Consider the following 20,107-nt stretch of genomic DNA (forward strand, 5'->3'; position numbering starts at 1 on the left):
GGGAAGGAGTTAAAAAAAAAAACAAACCCAAAACAACAAACTGGTGGAGGTACCCACCTCAGTTTCCTCTTATCTCCACTCTTCCATCTCACTGAAAGCAGCTCCTGGAGTGCTACAGGTTTCCAGCTGCTATGTCACTTGGGCTGAGAACTGCAGCCACTCAGAGCTGCTTCACCAGTGTTTCCACGGGACCTGTCTCACAACAGCAAAGAGAGGATGAGTGGGAGGAGGAAACCAAGGACAGAACCCCATTTTCCCCCTTTTTAATCCTTTACATGGAAGTCAGAGCCCTTAGACAGGGCAAAATTCACCTCTGCAGATGGGGCCAGCAGAGGTGTAAATATGATCCACAACGTGCATCTGAGAAAACATATCTCGGGGGGGGGGGGGGGGGGGGGGTAAAGGGTAGGGGAAAAAAAATCAACTATTAAAAAGAAAGAAAGAAAAAAAATAAAAAGGCAATCTTTAAGAAGTATGCTTTCAGGTTTTCACAAGTCATGCATCTCTTCTAATTTGAGATTAAATAACTTTTTTCTTTTTTCCTTTTTTTAGGCAGCTATTTAAAAATAAATGGCTAAATTATAGTCGGAGCCAAAAAATAAAAAAGCAATGAGTCCTCTTATGGCTTTGATCTCCCTTGTGAAGGGTAAAAAGTAGAAGAGTATTGCCACCATTAAAAAAAATATATGTATATATTCAACACTGACAGACATAACTATTTCTTCCTTTGCTTGTGACAGTGGGTCTTTGCAGTACTTATTAAGGAACTCAAGCACGTCTGGATGCCAGCGAGGTGGAGCAGAGACCCCGCTGCTTCTTTCAGCTCCTCGTCGATCTCCTGACACAGCTCCTTGAGTGCTTTGTTGCTAGGCTGACTTTCCTCGGAGGGATCCACGCAGGGTTGAGATGCATAGCCACTGTCTCCCAGAGGGTCGTCTTCGTAGTCCACGTCTGTATCCACTTCGCTGTGGAACCCTTCGCTGCCGTCGCTGCCCTCGTGGCTGGTCTTGGAGATGAACTCGTACACCTCGTCGAGGGAGGAGAGGGAAGACACGCTGGACCTCGAGGCGCAGCGCTGGGAGCCCATGCTGCTGGCGCTGTAGTTGTGATCCTCCTTGGGATCGATGTTGGTGGCCGCGGAGTCACTCTCTGGCAGGCTTATGGAGCTGGGAGGGTTGAATGCACTGCCGTAGCTCCTCTTCTTGGGTGTCTTCAGAGGCTGAGGCTTCTCACCTGGCAAAGCCAAAACACATCAGTAAGCAAGTGCTCTGGTGAGATCGCCTGTAAAGCGAGCGGGCTGACTGCAAAGCAAGCACTGAAGAGCTGTAGTATCTTACTGTCATTCCCCAGAGGACAACGGCCTCCAGCTAATCACAAGGAAGGGCTGGAGAAACAGGGAAGTGGCTAAGAAACTCTTCTTACCATCTGGCACAAAGAGGGCAGGGGAATAACTGCAGAAACCCCCAAATTAACAGGGTGGGGGGGAAGGTGATTCTATGATTTGCAAATGATCATATTCAAGGTGGTTCTGTAAAACCATGTGATGGTTTTATAGAACCACCTTGAATATGATCATGTTTCTTTTAGCAGAAACAGCAATCAAGCAAGAGTGGCTTCTTGATTGCTCTCACTGTTTGGAAACTAGACCATGCTCATTTCCTGAAGCTTTGTAGACAAAACAAGTAGCTACTGGGTAGAGAAGAAAAACAAAGAGTAAAACAGGTTATGCTTACAGTCCAACATCCCTTGTTGAATGGATGTATTTAACAGCATCATTGCAGTAGCAGCATCGATATCGGATTCTGTGAAGGAGAAGCGGCAAAACATTAGGTCTAAGGTAAGCTTGATGAAATGAGGTCCCTAGAAGATATAAAGAATGTGTGTGTGTGTATATATATATATGCATATATTGACCTGCAATAACAAGCAGGGTGGAAGTGTGAATTTAGGCAGAGTCTTAGAGCAATACAATTATAGAACAGTCTCATATCTTAACTACGACACTCGAAAGTCTCACACTCCACTTACCAAAGCTGAAACCAAGAATCAGCAACATTAATCAGACATTTCTATGGTGATGCTATTGCTATACTTAACAAGTGGCTTTTGTTTGTACTGGTTGAGAGAGAAAGATTATGCACATCATAAAATCACAGACTGGTTTGGGCTGGAAGGGACCTAAAAGCCCATCTAGTTCCAACCCCCCTGCCATGGGCAAGGACACCCTCCACTAGACCAGGTTGCTCAAAGCCTCATCCAACCTGGCCTTGAACCCTGCCAGGGATCCAGTGGCAGCCACAGCTTCTCTGGGCAGCCTGTGCCAGGGCCTCACTGCCCCCACAGTAAACAGCTTCTTCCTTATATCTAAACTAAAACTGCCCTCCTTCAATTTAAAGCCCTGACCCCTTGTCCTATCACCCCAGGCCCTTGTAAAACAGTCTCTCTCCAGCTTTCCTGTTGGCCCCATCAGGTACCAGAAAGCTGCAATAAGGTGTCCCCAAAGCCTTCTCTTCTCCAAGCTCCACAGCAAAGCATCTCAGCAGCTTCATACCCTGCTTATTGTGCATACGCAGGGCTGAGGAATTAATGTGCCTGTTACCCCAGTGGTAATTAAGCACACCTCTCCTCTGGCAGTATTTTTCACACTAAGTAGTCATCAAATGAAAGAGATCGACAGGATGAGGGGAGAAAGGGCACTGAACTTCATATCACCACCTACAACTACCTGACAGAAGGGTGTAGAGAGGTGGGAGATGGTCTCTTCAGCCAGGTGACAGGTGATAGGACAAGGGGAAATGGCACTGAGCTGTGCCAGGGCAGGGACAGATTGGATGTTAGGAAAAAATCCTTCATTGAAAGAGTTGTCAGGGCCTGGAACAGGCTGCCCAGGGAGGGGGTTGAGTCACTATCCCTGGGTGTGTTTAACAGATGGGTAGATGAGGTACTTAGGGATATGGTTTAGCATAGGACGGGAACAGTTGGACTCAATGATCTTAAAGATCTTTTCCAACCTTGTGATTCTGTGAATTACATGTGGATCTAAATATTAAATAGATGCTCTAAGAGGTTGAGGTGAACTACAGCGCTTTTAACTATGGTGAGAAGTGCTCCTGCAAAGCTCCATCTTTTGCCATGCTGAGTGGATTGCTTCCACCTCAAAAACGGCACCTTGAGGGAATTATGGCAAAGAATGACATTTCCAACCAGAATGAGGTGAAAAGGAAGAGAAACCAGCACTCCTTTCCCACTCATTTCAGGACACACTCACACACTAAAAAAAACCAAACCAAGAGGAAATCCAAGGTCTTCCTTTGCTCACTTCAGCTATGGATGACGGAGAGACAGGTTGTATGTTCCTCTCTCTATCCAGGACAGAAATATGTAAGGCTATAGATATACAGTGGACTAACCAGGCAAAAGAGGAGCAAAGAGGAAGTGAGCTTTCACAAGAACTTTGCTGTCTAGAAGGCAAACCTGTCATCACACCCAGGTCCTTCTCTGCAGAGCTCCTCTCCAGCAGGTCATCCCCCAGCCTGTACTGATTCAAGCAGTTATTCCTCCCAGATGCAAGACTCTACACTTGCTTTTACTGAACCTCATCTGGTTTCCCCCTGCCCAGCTCTCCAGCCTGTATCCAACTGACACAAATAAATACAAAAAGCACAACGAGTTCTTTGCCTCTGCTCTCATAACCAACAATGTGAAATATTCCCATTCCCCACTTGCTGTCACAGACAAGTTGATATCTGATGTTGGTAGATAAGCACCACCTCGTTAAAATGAAAATCAATTGGAGACATTGATGCAACACAGAATTACTACCTCAGATAGTGTTACTGCACATTAGTACCCCTAAAGAGACAGGAGACACACTTCTGCAGTGACTTCCTAGCTGCTCTGCACCACCATTAGTGTGCTTCAGCCCCGTTTGCAAGTGATAGAGCAGTAGTTCTGAAATGTGTGCTTCCCCACTGGAATGGCTGAGGAAACACTTCATTACAAGGAATTCTCCAGTCTGCACAAGAGCTGCCCTATGCAGCTCTGGGAATATTAATGTTTCCCTCTCATACCAAGGAGATGCTGAACAGGGTCACTGGGACACAGAAATTCGATGAAAGCAGATAGGCATCTTCATTTCAGCACCTCCAGTGTGGCAAATGGAAAGAGTTAACCTGAGGTTGGTGATCTCCAAAACTGCCACAGGACACGTGGGCAAAATGATTAAGAAGATGGGGGTTTCTTATATTCCCTGTCAAGCCCTGAGAATCCCTGATCTAGCAGCACCGCAGCTGCCTGGCAGCCAAAGCTGCTTCCTTGCCACCCAGGTACCACCATAAAATCTCTGTCAGGACCCATGGTTAACTACACCCTGTGGACCAGGAAACTCCCTGGTTCTCTGAACTTTAGCTTTCTGCATAAGCAACATCTCTGGCTCGTGGCTGAAAACTAAAAGTGACCTTCCCACCTCAAAGCCTACCACGTTAGCAGAACCAGAGAGCTGGAAGTATGCCATGCTGCTCGAGTCCTACACTGTCAGCAGCCTTCCATTATCCTTTGGAATAGCTTTAACAACACTCCTCCATGACAAATTAACACACACTCACTTTTTCTTGGAACCAGCCCCTTAAAAAATGAGCACAATTCACTTTTCAGCACTATTTTTTTTTAAAAAAAATATTATTATATTTGCCTTCAATGTATTAAGCTTTAGTAGTGAAGTGCAAGACCTGTGCTCAACAGCCCTCTTCAAAAGAAATGCTGCCATACTGAGCAGGCTGCCCAGCTCCCTCCTGGTACCAAGGCCCACTAAAATGTTCTAAAAATGAAGAAAACTTTTTTAAAAGTACATATGGGGAAAATGAAGCAGCCATCTTCTGTTCAACAGCTGTTGCTATTTCTATTTGCATTTGACTGCCAATGAAAAACAGATTTCCATCTTCAATTTACTACTTTTTTTAAAGTCTGAGTCTGGCTGGCTGGTTCTTGTCATGGAAAGCAAAAGCAGAACCCCCTAGGACAGAAATACAGCCACGTCCTTGTTATTCTAAGGCTCATTAAAACCTGTAAGAGGAAGAATATCCCAGTGGGCTAAGGAAAGGGACACCATGAAGACAAGTGATGCTGCACTTCATCAGGGATTCCCTGGAAACACACAGGGATTAAAAAAAAAACCCAACCAAAAACCAACTCAAAACAAACAGAACAAGACCTGCAGGGACAACCAGAAGGGATGGGCATCTTCTGAAACATCATCTACAGACAACTATGTTTAACTGGCTAGATAGGGCAATGTGTCATGCTACTGAGCTCCTGCAATGGCTAGAAGAGGTCACTCATCCACAGAAATATCCTGAGCATGACTCTGATGCATTATTTTTTCCCCACCAAGTTTTGGTGACTATGGCTAGAGGTCACACTAATACAACTTAACAGCTTTTGGCTGTGGATGTGACTTGTCTTTTCCTGCATCTACTTGACTCCTAGTGCAGGAAACAGAGGGATATACACTTGGTTGAGAAGCAGCACTGCTGCCTACAGCATCAAGACCTGTAATTGGAGTGCATATATTAAACCCAGCCTCTTCCCCTCTACCAAGAGATAAAGTGAGCATTTTGCAATTTTTAAGGTGATACCTTAAACTAAACAGACCTGACATTGACAGCCAACTGAACATGAGCCAGCCATGTGCCCAGCCAATGGCATCCTGGCTTGGATCAGAAACAGAGTGGCCAGTAGGTCTGGGAGGTGATTGTGCCCCTGTACTGGGCATTGGTGAGGCCACACCTCGAGTGCTGGGTCCAGTTCTGGGCTCCTCACCATAAGAAGAACATTGAGGCCCTGGAGTGAGTCCAGAGAAGGGCAACCAGGCTGGGGAAGGGGCTGGAGGGCAAATCATGTGAGGAGCAGCTGAGGGAGCTGGGGGTGTTTAGTCTGGAGAAGAGGAGACTGAGGGGAGACCTTACCACCACCTACAGTTACCTGAAAGGAGGTTGTAGAGAGGTGGGAGGTGGTCTCTTCAGCCAGGTGACAGGAGATAGGACAAGGGGAAATGGCACTGAGCTGTGCCAGGGCAGGGTCAGATTAGATGTTAGGAAAAAATCCTTCACTGAAAGAGTTGTCAGTGCCTGGAACAGGCTGCCCAGGGAGGGGGTTGAGTCACCATCCCTGGGTGTGTTTAAAAGACAGGTAGATGAGGTACTTAGGGATATGGTTTAGCATAGGACAGGTACAGTTGGACTTGATGATCTCAAAGGTCTTTTCCAACCTTGTGTTTCTGTGACCTCCTGAGGCAATTCTGTTAACTGGGTTAATATCCTTAACTCCTGGTTTCCAGCATAACTACACTGGCAATAACACCAGCTTGTGACCAACCCTTTGGTGAGCGAGTGAAAAGTACCACTAGGCTGTGAGATACTCACCTGGCAAAAAATTGTCACTCCACCTTCCCCTGCAACTCCTGTCATGCTCTCCCACCTACCCATATCAACCAGACAACTTTAAGGGACTTCTCTGGCCACATCCCCCAAGTTTTATACATTAAAATGAGCTGCCTTTTGTTCTCAGTTCTTGGCAACCAATAAAACTAGTGTAGAGATATGTAGGTTTCAGAATTTTTTCCTACTAAACTACTACTCATTCTCTGAGTAGGTCATGTTTGGGAATGATGCATCTGCTAAATACCTTGCTGCATCTTGAAACTCATCTTATGGATTTAAACTCATAAGCATGCATTCTGCTGTACCAGGTTTTCTTGTAACCTAGGAGACCCTTCAGAGCAGGTCCAGACACAAAGTCAGCTGGGTTTCAGTACGTGCTCACAACTAAAACCAGGGAGAAGAGCAAAAGCAAACGATGTGTTTACCTTTGAGAGACCGGCCGTGGCTCTGCTGCAGGACCGACGTCAGGTAGTGAGGAGACGCCGACCTACTGGAGAGAAACACAACAGGTCAAAGCCAAGCCCTGATTACCCAGATGGTTTGTACAAAGTATGGCAGACATGGTGCTGTGAGCACAGGATCACAGAATGGTCTGGGTTGGAAGGGGCCCCAAGGACTAGAGAGTTCCAGCCCCCCTGCCACAGGCAGGGACACCAACCTCCAGGCCTGGATCCACACAAGGTTGCCCAGGGCCCCATCCAACCTGGCCTTGAACACCTCCAGGCATGGGGCATCCAACACCTCTCTGGGCAGCCCGTTCCAGCACCTCAACACCCTCTCTGTAAAGAACTTCCCCCTAATATCTCATCTAAACCTTCCCTCCTTTAGCATCAATCCATTCCCCCTTGTCCTGACATTCTCTGCCCTTTTAAAAAGTTGATTCCCCTCCTGTTTCTCTGCTCAGGGCCTGGAAGGCTGCAATGAGGTCCCCCTGCAGCCTTCTCTTCTCCAGGCTGAACAAGCACAGATGAAAAAAAAGAAAGACAAAACCAATCCCAGCCCAATCATCACAGGTTGGTGTCAAGCAATTAACTATCACTGTCAGTAGATGGCTTAACACCTTGGCTGATGCATTGTGTAGCACTATAAACCATTTGGAAAATGCTGCCTCCAAACACACAGAGCAAGGAGTCTTGTTGGCAGGAGATACCAACTTCTACAGACTTCATGTCCCTGCCTAAAGGCTGGATTCTCAACAAAGATAAGTACTTTTTAGTAAGTAAAACCTACACGTGAACAAAACATTAGCTTATGCAGGGATGCTTTAGAGCCCAGGAGCAATAACTGGTGAGGACCAGTTGTGTCCATCTGCTCTTCAAAATGCTGGTGAGAGATTAACAAAAATGAAAGGTAGTGTGCAAAAAGTGGGGAAGAACAGGAAAAAAAGCCCCAACCAACCAAACCAGCAAGACCCCAAGCTGGGGGATTTCAAAGTCATCTGAAGCTGGGCTGTTCTGATGATGCTGTCTGCTTTTTTTCACCATCAGACCAGCTTAGCAGCTGGCAAAGTACCATATAGTGCCTACCTTACAGAATACAGGGCAAATCAAAGCTTCCCCATGGCTTTCTGTACACACCCAACCCTAATTAATCAGCTCGTTACAAGTGTACTAGAAAACAGCTGGAAATAAATGCAACAAATAGTACACAACTATTAAAAATGCATGAAACATGGCAACACACACCCCTTTTATGGTGTCACTAGATGATGCCAAAGGGTGATGAGCAGAAATTTCAAGCCCAACCCATAAAAGCAGCCTCGTGGGATTAACTGGGGAGATTTCTTTCATGAAGATGTGTTTACCTGTTATATTTACCATATTTAGGCAGCTGTAATTTCCAAAATAAGGCACAGCCACAAGCCCCCTCCAAAAAATCACAAAGCAGCCAAGCGCTTAATTTTTTAAACAATTATTTGTCTAGATCATTCATTAAAACCCAATTACTTCAGTTGTTAAAATGCCTTTTTAAAAAAACTAAAAATCTTAATTCTTTGAGTTGAATTTTGAAGAAAGTGTTGGTCACTGTTTGGTGCCTTGGCTGCACCCATCTCAACAGCCCTGAGATCAGCTGTTAATGAGGGATGCCTGTCTCATTCCTGTGGCTCATGACTTGCCATCATGTCATCCAAACTCAGCTGGCTACTGGTAACAGCTCCAAAGGTTGGGTCAAAGGAAAAGCAAAGCAAGGTGGCTTGATATGCATCACCCAAGCTACACAAGGAGCTCCTGCAGCCTGCCTGATGCTGGTAGCTACTGAAAAGGAGAGCAATATTTAAGCATCTCCCAAGGCAGGAGCCAAAGAGAAAAAGATTCAGTGCAGTGAAATGCAAAACTTGAGCTTGCTGCCTGGTGTTTTTGCTTGTATGGCTGATGGGAGTGCAAAGGGAATCAAAAAATGGGGAAAAAGTATCAAAATAATTTAAAAAAAAAAAAGAGTCACAAGGAAAGCAAGGGACCCACCCCAACATGGCTGGCTCTGCAGCCTGCAGGTACGTTGTACAGGGAAGTATCTTCATCCCTTTGTCTGAGCTCAGATCCTTCAAGAACTATATCCACATAGAGCTCTCCCACAGCAGATTAATGCTTAGTATTGATTAGGACAAGCTATGCATACACAGAAGGTATTTGCTAGCTGAGGACCACAGCAGTCCCCAGACCCCAGGGATGTAATACATGTACTAGGAACAGGCTGTAGCTAGGGGCTTTGCACTGACTTGTTGAACAAGCTGTGCAGGAATAAAATGCACCAGTGATGCCAATCATCTATGATAATACAAGTTTCAGTGTAACTAGACACAGATTACAGTTTTGGAAAGCTTCTGCTCAAAGCAACACCTTAAATTTGATTTTAAAAGGCTTCTGAATGATAGGTGTGTTTCCCCTGAACACACCATAAAATAATTACAAACAAAAGCCCTCCCACAGAAAAATTCACACTCTTACAGCTGAATTCAAGCATCACCAGGTAGTTAAACCTAGACAGTCCTTCCAGCCTCCCTCCAGCAGCACCTCTGGGCTTTCTCTCCACACACCAGGCAGTCCCTTGCAGGGCCCTCCCCAAAATTAAGCCAGAACTTAAATCTAATGCAAACTTTTTACACATGGAATGGAAAAAAAATTGTATGTTTTTTTCTATGTATGCCTGAAAGACATACATGTTTTTAATTACTAAAGGAAAATAAACCAGCTTTCAAACTTGGGGAGAAGTTGAGTATCTTGGAATGTGTTGTTGCTCTTACAGATACAAGCACTGCAAAATCCTTCACATACTGAAATCAGTGGGAATTTTACCACGTGGCTTCATTAGGAGCAGGATTTCCTTGTATAATTGTGATTTCCTTGTATAATTGTGATGGCTGGCAAGGATGGCTTTCCTTCACTAAAGGAAAAAGAGCTAATGGGAAGAAACAACAGCTTGAAATCAAAGCCCTGATCTTGCAAGTGCTTCAGTATTCAGATAAAACCTCTTCTTCCTTACACCTAATTTCAGTAGATTACATTTACACAAGCTAGGTAAATCATGCTTCAACACTGGTATCATTAGACTAATCTTGAAGACCTTGGATGTACTAAAGGCTTAACTGGTCAAGGTTCTGAATGACCTGCCCTAGGCTGAGTCTGTCTTGATCCTCTGCTCCTCTGGCTGGATAAACAACATCCAGGAGTCCCTTCTTGATGATGCTCCATTTTAGAAGTTTGAGCATGTTAACAAAGCTTCTGAGGACCAAACCTCCACTCAAGTTGTACTGAACAACAGAAGTCCAAGCCCCTACACAGAAACATCCCTGCCTGCAAAAACATCATCATCTAGAGTCCAGTTACAGTAGCTCTTTGTTCCCATAAAACAAAGCCTGACCACACCAGCAGCCAAACGATACTTTCCCATCTATTTCTGAATCCTTCAGGGCTACCTCAGCAATGCACCCAATTCCAGCAGAAAGCTGGAAAACAGGACACTTCTGCCTAGCTCATTCCAACCCAAGATGGCCCTTTATGGCTCAAGATAGCTGGAAGGTCAGAGACCACTTTTCCATCTCATCGGTTACAAGCCCACCCGTGGAGCCTGTGCAATGCACCCAGCCACACAGCTCAGGCTTGCACAGTGGTGCCAGCTCTCAGGGCCAACATCTGCTGGACCCTCAGCAGTATCTGCTCCCTGTTAGCAGTTTTACATCCTGCTCCAGTAATCCCAGTTCCTCCTGTTTGTTAAGGAAACTCCTCGCAGAAGGTTACGGCACAGGGCAATGTACAGAGACCTTAATTATCTCTTATCTCACCCAAATTCTTTGCTGAACTAGATAAACCAGCCACGTGCCTACCTAATAACTGAGGTCACCAACTGCAAAGTGTTCCTCTCTGCTTTCTGTCCCTATCCTCTCTGTCCTGCCTCTATAAACTGTCATTCCTGTTCCTCTACTGAAGTTGTATGATGCTGGCTTGAAATTCTCCAGTATCTATTCCCTAATCTTAAAACATGGCAGATGAGGAAGCCCTGATGTCAGAAGTTTTGCATGCTCCACCTCAGAGCTTTTTATGGTAAAAGCTGTTCTTCCCATCCCTGCTGCAAAATGCTTTTAGCAGTCTCAGGGGGAAAAGCAGCCCTCTCAGTCCAGCCTCTCAGGAAACAGCACAGAACATATGCATTTTAAAACCAGACAAGTGATTTAGATAAGTCACACACCTCCTTCCTTCTTTCAGCACCAGGCACCCTGTATCAGTGTGGATCAGCTGTATTCAGAGGAGGATTTGCTCCAGTTCCAGGGACTACCTGGCTTTCAGAGAAGTGGGGCTCACTAGTAAGCACCCAGCACAGCCCCAACCTCCTTCCTTTAAACTCTCCCACAGTTACAAAGACAACTAGCACATAAACCCCACATCTGCTCCCTGGGAAGTCCGAGCTCATTGTATCTCTGTGCTTTGTCTACCAGTCTCCCTCTCCTGTCCACCCAGCTCACCTAAGCCCCACTCCAAATTCTTCTCTTGGGTGGCTGCTGGTAACAACAGGTCAGCATCCACCTGGGCATTTCCTCTACCAGGTGGAATGATGTAACACATTACTCACTCCTTACTCAGATGAGAAAGTTCACCTACCTTGGTGGTGATGCCGGTGGAGTATAAAATGCAAGTGCTGAGGGAAAAGGCTGCTTCTTCAGTGCTTGGACCAGGTTAGGCTTATATTCTGGGTCAACACACCACAAGGAACCTTTTCCATTCACCTGCAAGAATTAAGCACTGCAAATTAGAAAACCCAGGGGACAGGCTGTGAGAGTCACCTCTAGTTTTAAACATTCCCAAGCGATGTGAGCTGACACACATCACCCTCAGGTGCCTCCATCACCCACATGGAAACGCTCCTAAACTGAGCATAAAGTCCCCAACAGCCTTGTTATACAGCATGGAAGCACCCACCTTGCAGTTTAGGATAGCATCTCCAAAGCCCCTTCTCTAAAGCTCCTGTTTCCATTCACTTTTGACCACTTTAAAGCTGTAAACCTTATTTTAATGCTTGGGAAATACAGCTGTGAGCTTAAGGATCTGTCCAGGCATCATCAAACTCATGAGCTGTCTTTTAATTAACAGTCTTCTAAGCAAACCCCAAAGAACCTTCCCCTTCACTGAGATAGGGCCACATACTTTACACCATCCTGTAAAAGCATCCTGCTGGGTGCCCAGATAAAAAATGGATTATTCCTACTTTTTCAAAGTCTAGATAAATATCCAATGTATTCTGATGCACCTAACAAGGTAAGCACCATTGTACCAGTCATTCTTGATATTAAATTTGATATGCTGGAAGTTAAGCCAGATAAAGCACCTCCTGCTCCTCTCAAGGGTTTCTTCATGTATTTACTACATACAGCCAAAAAATCGTTTTCAAGCCTGCTAGTTCTTGCAACAAGGGGGGATATTACATAGAAAAAGATAAAACAACTCTATAATCACAGACCTGATAGAGCAGCTAACAGCTCTACAGGTAGCAGCACCAGGGTGGTGGGGTTTTTGGGGGAAAACAGATGTTATAGCAGTAGTCACACGCACAGGGTGGGGCACCTCCACACCTGAATGGGAATCTGGGTGGGGAAAACCTCAGAGCAGAAACCCAAGCTTCACAGACACCTCCTGTGAGCTCACAGAGGCAAAGTGGTATTAATGCCATTTTATGGATGGATGGATACTCCAAGACTGACTTAAGACTGAAAAGGACCCACTGAAGCCTGCAGTCCTATTTAGGTCACAGGGCTTTTCCTGAAAAGAGGAAATACTTTGCTATTAATAGTGAAAAATCAAATCAGACAGAGCTCCAGCTGAGACAGATGCTGCTCCATAATTGTAGTTGAAGCCACTGCCTTTCATAAAGCTCTCTGTGCTGCAGCATCTCCAATTTATCCATGTCTGCAACCTGAATCTCAGCATGAACAGGTGAGTAAAAGAAAATCTGAGCACCTTTGTACCAAGAAGCTTACCATTCATCAAACACCCCTGGTGGCTGGCAGGATGACTTTAGCCAGCTAGGTACTAACAGGGGGCATCCTCCCAAATCTCAACATCTCAATTAACAAAACAACACCCCAATACTTTTCCTGCATCTCTCCCACACCAAGGTCCTTTCCCCAGTATCCCAACCCTGGCCAGTTCCAATTCTTTGGGTTTGTTTTTTTCCTTCCCTTTGGTAGTTTTGAGGCTGTTGCCCTCAAGGAACACCAAGACCCACCCAACAAGACCTTGCTCTACACTGTTTTATCTGCCAATGCAGGGTGAGCAATTCCACTTGAATCCATATTCAGTTCAGCTGGGGCCTGCAGCCAGAAAGGGGCTAGTTTCCCTTCTTCATCTTGCCAGCCCCCTCCTCCCACCAGCCTGCTGTCCTGACAGCCCAAGGATGTTGTGTGGGTATTGCAACAGCAAAGCTGAGCCAGGGCACACCCTGCAGCCACACAGACACTCCATCCAACCAGTGCAAGAGGCAACGACCAGGGTGCCTTCTCCTTCGGGGAGTGAAACCACAATTCCACCCACTGTTATTGATACTAAAAGCAGACACACTGAGTGAAAGAGATGATGCCAGCGGTGCTGCTCAGGGGCTTCACTCCCATCAGCTGCTGGGCAAAGCCCATCCCAGTCTGAAGTGTCACGCTTTAGGGGAAGTCCATGTGCAACTGGAGACACAAACAGTCAGCTTTAAAACAAACCAGTGGTCTAACCACAGCAACAGAAAAGACTGTGCCATTTCTCCTGGCAAAGACTATGCCTAAGATGATCTAAAATGCTAAACTGTCTTTGGAGGCTATTATTTCAAATCACCAAAACCAGTGTGGCCAGTAGATCTGGGAGGTGATTGTGCCCCTGTACTTGGCATTGGTGAGGCCTCACCTCGAGTTCTGGGTCCAGTTCTGGGCTCCTCACCATAAGAAGGACACTGAGGTCCTGGAGCGAGTCCAGAGAAGGGCAGCCAGGCTGGGGAAGGGGCTGGAGGGCAAATCATGTGAGAAACAGCTGAGGGAGCTGGGGATGTTTAGTCTGGAGAAGAGGAGGCTGAGGGGAGACCTTATCACTGCCTACAACTACCTGAAGGGAGTGTGTAGAGAGGTGGGCAATGGTCTCTTCAGCCAGGTGACAGGATGAAAGGAAATGGCACTGAGCTGTACCAGGGCAGGGTCAGATTAGATGTTAGGAAAAAATCCTTCACTGAAAGAGTTGTCAGGGCCTGGAACAGGCTGCCCAGAGAGGGGGTTGAGTCACCATCCCTGGGTGCGTTTAACAGACGGGTAGATGAGGTACTTAGGGATATGGTTTAGCATAGGACAGGAACAGTTGGACTCAATGATCTTTTCCAACCTTGTAATTCTGTGGTTCTGTGGACATTGAGGCAACTGTTGATGTACTAGTTGTAAGCTGTGTAGGTCTAACTTCTATTTAGCATATAGGGAAACATCCATCCAGAGTCAGTGAGGGACAGCCACCAGACCATTTTGACTCTTCATCTCAAAAAAAAAAAAGAATTAAGCAAATTGTTTTGAGGTGATTTTTCAATTTGTCATCTTCTCTGCATCTAATGTTTCCAGTTAGACTTGCATGAAATACATTGAGGCCAAGCACAAAGTCCTGCATGTGGGTCAGGGCAATCCCAAGCACAAATACGGGCTGCGTGGAGTGGATTCAGAGCAGCCTTGAGGAGAGGACTAGAGGGTGCTGGTTAATGAAAAGCTCATCATGCAAGTGCAAGGTGCCCTTGCAGCCCAGAAAACCAACCCTGTCCTGGGATAGATCAGCATGACCAGCAGGTCAAGGGAAGTGATTCTGCCCCTCATGAGACCCCACCTGCAGTACTGCATCCAGCTCTGGGGTCCCCAGTACAGGAAAAATATGGACCTTTTGGAGAGGGTCCAGAGAAGTGCCACAAAGATGTTCAGAAGGCTACAACATCTCTCCTTTGAAGACAGGCTGAGAGAACTGGATTTGTTCAGCCTGGAGAAGAGAAGGCTCCAGGGGGACCTTATTGCAGCTTTCCAGTACCTGAAGGGACTACAGGAAAGCTGGAGAGGCCATACAGTAAATGGACAAGGGGTAACAGGTTTAAACTGAAGGAGGGTAGGTTTCCATTAGATGTTAGGAAGAAATCCTTCCCTGTGAGGGTGATGGGAACCTGGCAGAGGTTGCCCTGTGCAAGCCCCATGGCTGCCCCCTCCCTGGCAGTGTTCAAGGCCAGGTTGGATGGGTCTTTGAGCAACCTGGTCTAGTGGAGGGTGTCCCTGCACATGGCCAGGGCTTGGAACTAGATGGGCTTTGAGGTCCCTTCCAATCCAAACCAGCCTGTGATTCTATGACCTGCAGGATTTTATCTACCCAAATAAAGAAAACTGGCAAGGAAAACAGTTCCTGCACTTTGAAGTACTCGACTACTCCATAACAACAGCAAGTTTCCACTCCCCAGCATTCCTGGACTTGATTATAGCTGCCTGGGTTGGAAACAAGATGCCTCCCCCTCCCCCGATGCTGCAGCCTTGTCCCTTACCACTACCCCTCCCTGCCAGCAGCAAGGCATGACCAGTGGGCATGGCTGGTCCAGTGAGGAAAGCCCAAGAAGCAACCAAAGCAGAGCTGCTCAGCAAAGGCAGAAAGCCCTCTGTGAGCTTCAGCCCTGGGCAGCAGCCCCAGCTCTACAGGGTAGGGGCAGGTCCCACCAGCTGCTTCTACTTGAGCTAGGTGAACCACTGGAAAATATTGTGCATGTGCACAGAGATCTACAGTATATCTGTTAAAAACAAGTCCAGCAAGGGGCAGGAGGGCCCATCAGGGCTTTCAACTCCAAACTGCTTCTCACTGCCCTTTTCTGAGGACAGCACAGGAGGACCTGCAATTTCCCATGGCAGACCTCTCTTCCCCCAGCCCCAAGATTGCATGGCAGTGTTGAGGGTGCAAAGAGCATTAGCTATATCTTCTGAGGATCACCGATCCACAATCACACTTCCACATTTTCAGGTGCCACCAGAGCCACAGCAGGTACACTGGAAGGCAAGCAGGTGCCCCAGGGTCTGGCTCCAGCATCATCCCCTTGCTGTTCATTGGCTCCAGCTCCCAACCACCGTTACCAGAGAACCTCTGCAAACCTTGTCTGCCTGGATGACTGCAGACATGAGCTCAACTTTCTAATAAGAAAGGGTATTGCAACTCACAAGTCTATCACCTGGGGCAAACCTTGACAAAACACTTAGAGATACAGCATCACAGTATGTGCATGTGGAAGGGTAACGTATATTTCAGCAGAGGTGTGATGTACAGACATCCTGTTTCCATGGTAGGAGAAGTTCCTCCTCTTGACTGCAGTGCTGGCTCAGAAGGCATCTCTCAAGTTATTTTTCCTTCAGTGCCCTTCAGCTCATGAACAGAGAAGCATAACATACAATATTTTTCAGGGATCCAAGCAAGGACAGCCTTCCCCCAACCTCTGCTGGATGCAGGGTGAAGGCAAATGTCTGCTGGTACAGATATGCATGAAAACAGCTACATCTACAACATGATGTGGCACAGCTCAGTGGAGACAGCTCTGCAGAGGGAGAAAGTTGGTGCTGAGGGGTCACCCACACGTGCCTTGGAGGTTGTTTTACTCCAGATCTGCTTCAAGAGCGTCTTGTGGACCATGTCCAGAAGGGATCAGGGCACAGCAGGCATGCTCCTGCAGCACCTCTTCCAGGGTAGCACCAGCAAAATTAATCCAGGTCATGTATCCCAAAGCTGTCCCACAATGCCAGCTCCCATGGGGTAAGTGGGGAAAAACATCAGGAGAGTCACTCTGAAGTGCACTCCAAGCCCAAACAGAACTATCAGCATTATGGCAAACACAGGCATGGATTGAGCCTTTCTGCTTTTGCTGCCAGTCCTCCAAGAGATGATCTCATAGAAGCCAGGAGGTGTCAGAAAGCAGCCTGCCCCAGGATATGGGGACACAGACCCTCCCTTCCTGTCAGACTTCTACACTCTTCCAGTAAAGAGCCCAGAATAATTTGAAAGGCTTTAAAACCCTTCTTACCCCAACGTTACAAAACCATGCTCCTCTCACACAATGTCCTGAGGGCCCTTCTGCTTCCACAGGCACTTGGGACAGAAGAAAGCTGACTACATGCTCCCTTCAAGACACAACTCAGATGCCACTAACAAAGGAAAATGGAATATGAAATTATCTTGCCCTCTCAGAAAAGCACTGAGAGGCATGGCTAGCACACAGTTACAGGCAACACGAGCAGCAAAATGAACTGCTAAGGAACTGCTGCTTGCTCCATGAGGAGCTCATCCAAAGGGGTCTGCAGCATTCCCACAGTCTGCCAGACTGACTCCTGTGGAGTCCACACGTGCTGCTGTGCAACACAGATGTATTTTGCAGGAAGAATTTGGAGCAGTATCCTCACCTGGTCCTTTTCTAAGCAGGACAGGGAGGAAAGATTTAACTACTGTGTGTTGGAAATGAGGAAGCTTCAGCAAAGTTTCAGGAAACATTTTTTCAGGGTAGGGTTGGGGTTGAGGTGTTTTTGGTAAATGCAGTTTCTGTTCTTAAGAATTAGAAAGCAGTCTCTGGAGCCCTGGGAAAGTGCTGACAGAGCATATCAGCATCACCTTACTGGCAGTGGTGGTAGCTCTTCTGCATTTTGGCTTTGCCACTAGACGTCACATCTAGCAGCAAGACGTCCTCTGAGCCCAGCAATAGCACTCCAGTTGCCAGGGTAAGCAGAGGACCAGGCAGTCTCAAGGTCCTGCCACCCAAATGCCAAGTTTGACTGGTAACTCCCAAAACATAAGGGTTTCCAGGCTGGTAGCCTTAAAGGTCAGATCCACAGCCAGTGTACAGAGATCCACAGCCCCCATACAGTGATTCAGGAGATTTCCCTGCTCTAATTCTTCTGAAACTCCTACCTCTGCTCCTGAACAGAGCCACCCAGCCCTTCACAGGCACCTTGCCACCCGTGGCAGCGTGCAGTCACCGCTCAGATCCACATCCTTCACACATGCTGCACAGCTTGCAGCATCTCTGCTACCCCATTACAGCATCAGAGCCACAGTAAAAGGACTTGGCTGAGGGGGAGTCACTAGATTCGCCACACAGCCACAAAAAGTGTCGGGGGGAGGTGGGGGGGGGGTTGTTCAGGGCAAAGCCCCTGCTTGGGAAAACCCCACCCTAGCAACTTTACCTGAGAGCAGGGATATTGAGGAGCAGTCTTACCAGTACAGGGCAATGCTTCCTGATGCCCACCCAGCTCCAGGGCCTCTATCTCCAGCAAGAGGCTGTGAAGCACGCCAGGCATGGCATGCATTTGTGATAACAAGCCTGCACCACTCAGGCTGACCTCCAAGCACACAGCACCAGGATTTGTTTGTTGGCTTGTGGTATGTGGCTTGTTGGTTTACTTAAGACAGAGAGGGCTCTTTGAGGAATGGGATAGGAAATGAGAGAGAGAAGGAGGAAATCCCTAGCAAAATCATTCAAGTGAGAAGAGGAAAGAATTTGTATGGGAAAAAGGTATCCTTGACTTTAAGAAGTAAAGTTTCCGTCTGCACCAAACTGACACACCCATGGGATGTTATGTCAGACATTAAAGAAATACATTAAATGCAAGAATTAAGACAGTCATTCAAAAGCTAGAGCTGTGCTATGATTAAGAGATGATCACAGGTGAAAAAGCCAGTTGATTATTCAAGACAGCTTCCAGACTGAGAAACACTCAGACATGTACACACAGCGTGTCCACAAGCAAGGGTGCCCTGCAGAAGACCACATCTGTACCCAAACAGGCAACATCTGCACTAGCCAGGCAGGGAAGCTGCTTGGCATCCCACAGTCTCTTCTGCTTCCCAGTGCAGTCGCAACCATGGCTATGTCAGAAAAGCAGGGAAGGAGAAGCAAGCCCCAAAGTTTCAGCATGGGAAAATAGGGAGAGTACCAGTTTCAGAAGCCTCAGCAAAAACACATCCTAAAACAGACGTCTGAAATTTCAGGCTGGGTATTGCAGACTAACAAAACTGTAAGTAATGGAAACAGGATCCTTTGCAGTAGCACATTAGCCAGCTATAAAAACAGAGGTGTTATAGCTAGCTCTATTCAGGTGACTACCAAACACTGAAACTAAGAGACTTTTGTCATCCTGTGACTTGTCAGAAGTGGCATTACAGGATCATCTCCAGCTGCAAATAAAGTTAGAAGACACAGGGAGCGGGGGGGGGAAACCCCAATAAACCAATAAGTCCTTGAGAACAACACAGCCTTCTCCATGTCCCCCTGAATTTCAACCTTGATCCACCTCCTTCCCTCCACCCTCCCTCTCTCCCTCCTGGCCTCACCTTGCCATGGCTTCTCTCCACCTTTCGGAAACACTTGTTCAAGGAGAGGTTGTGTCGGACTGAGTTCTTCCAGCCCGTGGGGGCCGTGGCGAAGTAGGGAAAGCGCTCCAGGATCCAGCTGTAGATATCTTTGACTGGCAGGCTTTTGTTGGGGGAATGCTCAATCGCCATGTAAATGAGAAGGCTGAAAGAGTAAGGGGGTTTGGAAGTGGAGGATTTTTTTTCAGGGTTCTGGTAGCAGGATGGTGAGAGGGATGGCACACTGTCACCCTCAATGTCATACAAGGGGCTAACGATTGGAAGACCCTCACTCCCGAGGCTGAAGTTTGTTAGCAGGTTAGTACTTTCATGCAGCCAGTTCAAATTCGTGAGCTCATCATCTGCTGAATCTCTGTCCACCACAGTGGCCTTCGGCCTGCCAGCATCACCTGCATCAGGCAAGCTTCCCATCCCATGGCACTGCCGTAATCCTGCGGCTTTCTCTGCTCCTGGTGTTTCAGCTTTCTTATCCGGCATCATTCCAGTGACTGGACCCATTTAGCTCTATTGGTCTGCAACAAAGGAGAAGGTCAGAAATCAATGCAAAGCTTCAGAGTCGCGTTCAGTGACAGCTCACCCAACCCAAACACGGGGCTGTGCCATTCCCCATGCTGTGGAAGACTGCTGTAGTCCCGGATCAGAGCCAGCATCCAACACAAGCCCCCAGTAACTTCACAAGCATGCGTTAACTTCCCCTGGTTTACACCTGAAGTACCTTTAGTACCTGAAGGGAATATTCAAACAGGAGGGGAATCAACTTTTTAAAAGGGCAGAGAATGGCAGGACAAGGGGGAATGGATT

The 20,107-nt window shown here is 47.0% G+C and overlaps 1 protein-coding gene across 1 annotated transcript; it reads right to left on the reverse strand.

The window, feature by feature from the left end:
• Positions 1-715: 715 nt before the first annotated feature.
• On the reverse strand, positions 716-19,804 carry FOXN2 (forkhead box N2; the record flags this gene model as incomplete). The annotated part of the gene is made up of 5 exons (XM_084261854.1): positions 716-1,233; positions 1,734-1,802; positions 6,863-6,924; positions 11,531-11,655; positions 19,268-19,804. 5 exons carry the CDS (start codon positions 19,802-19,804, stop codon positions 716-718), a joined length of 1,311 nt encoding a protein of 436 aa, XP_084117980.1.
• Positions 19,805-20,107: the final 303 nt, after the last annotated feature.

This window comes from Gallinula chloropus (assembly GCF_964237585.1).
Source record: "Gallinula chloropus genome assembly, chromosome: 3".
Taxonomy (NCBI): Eukaryota; Metazoa; Chordata; class Aves; order Gruiformes; family Rallidae; genus Gallinula; species Gallinula chloropus.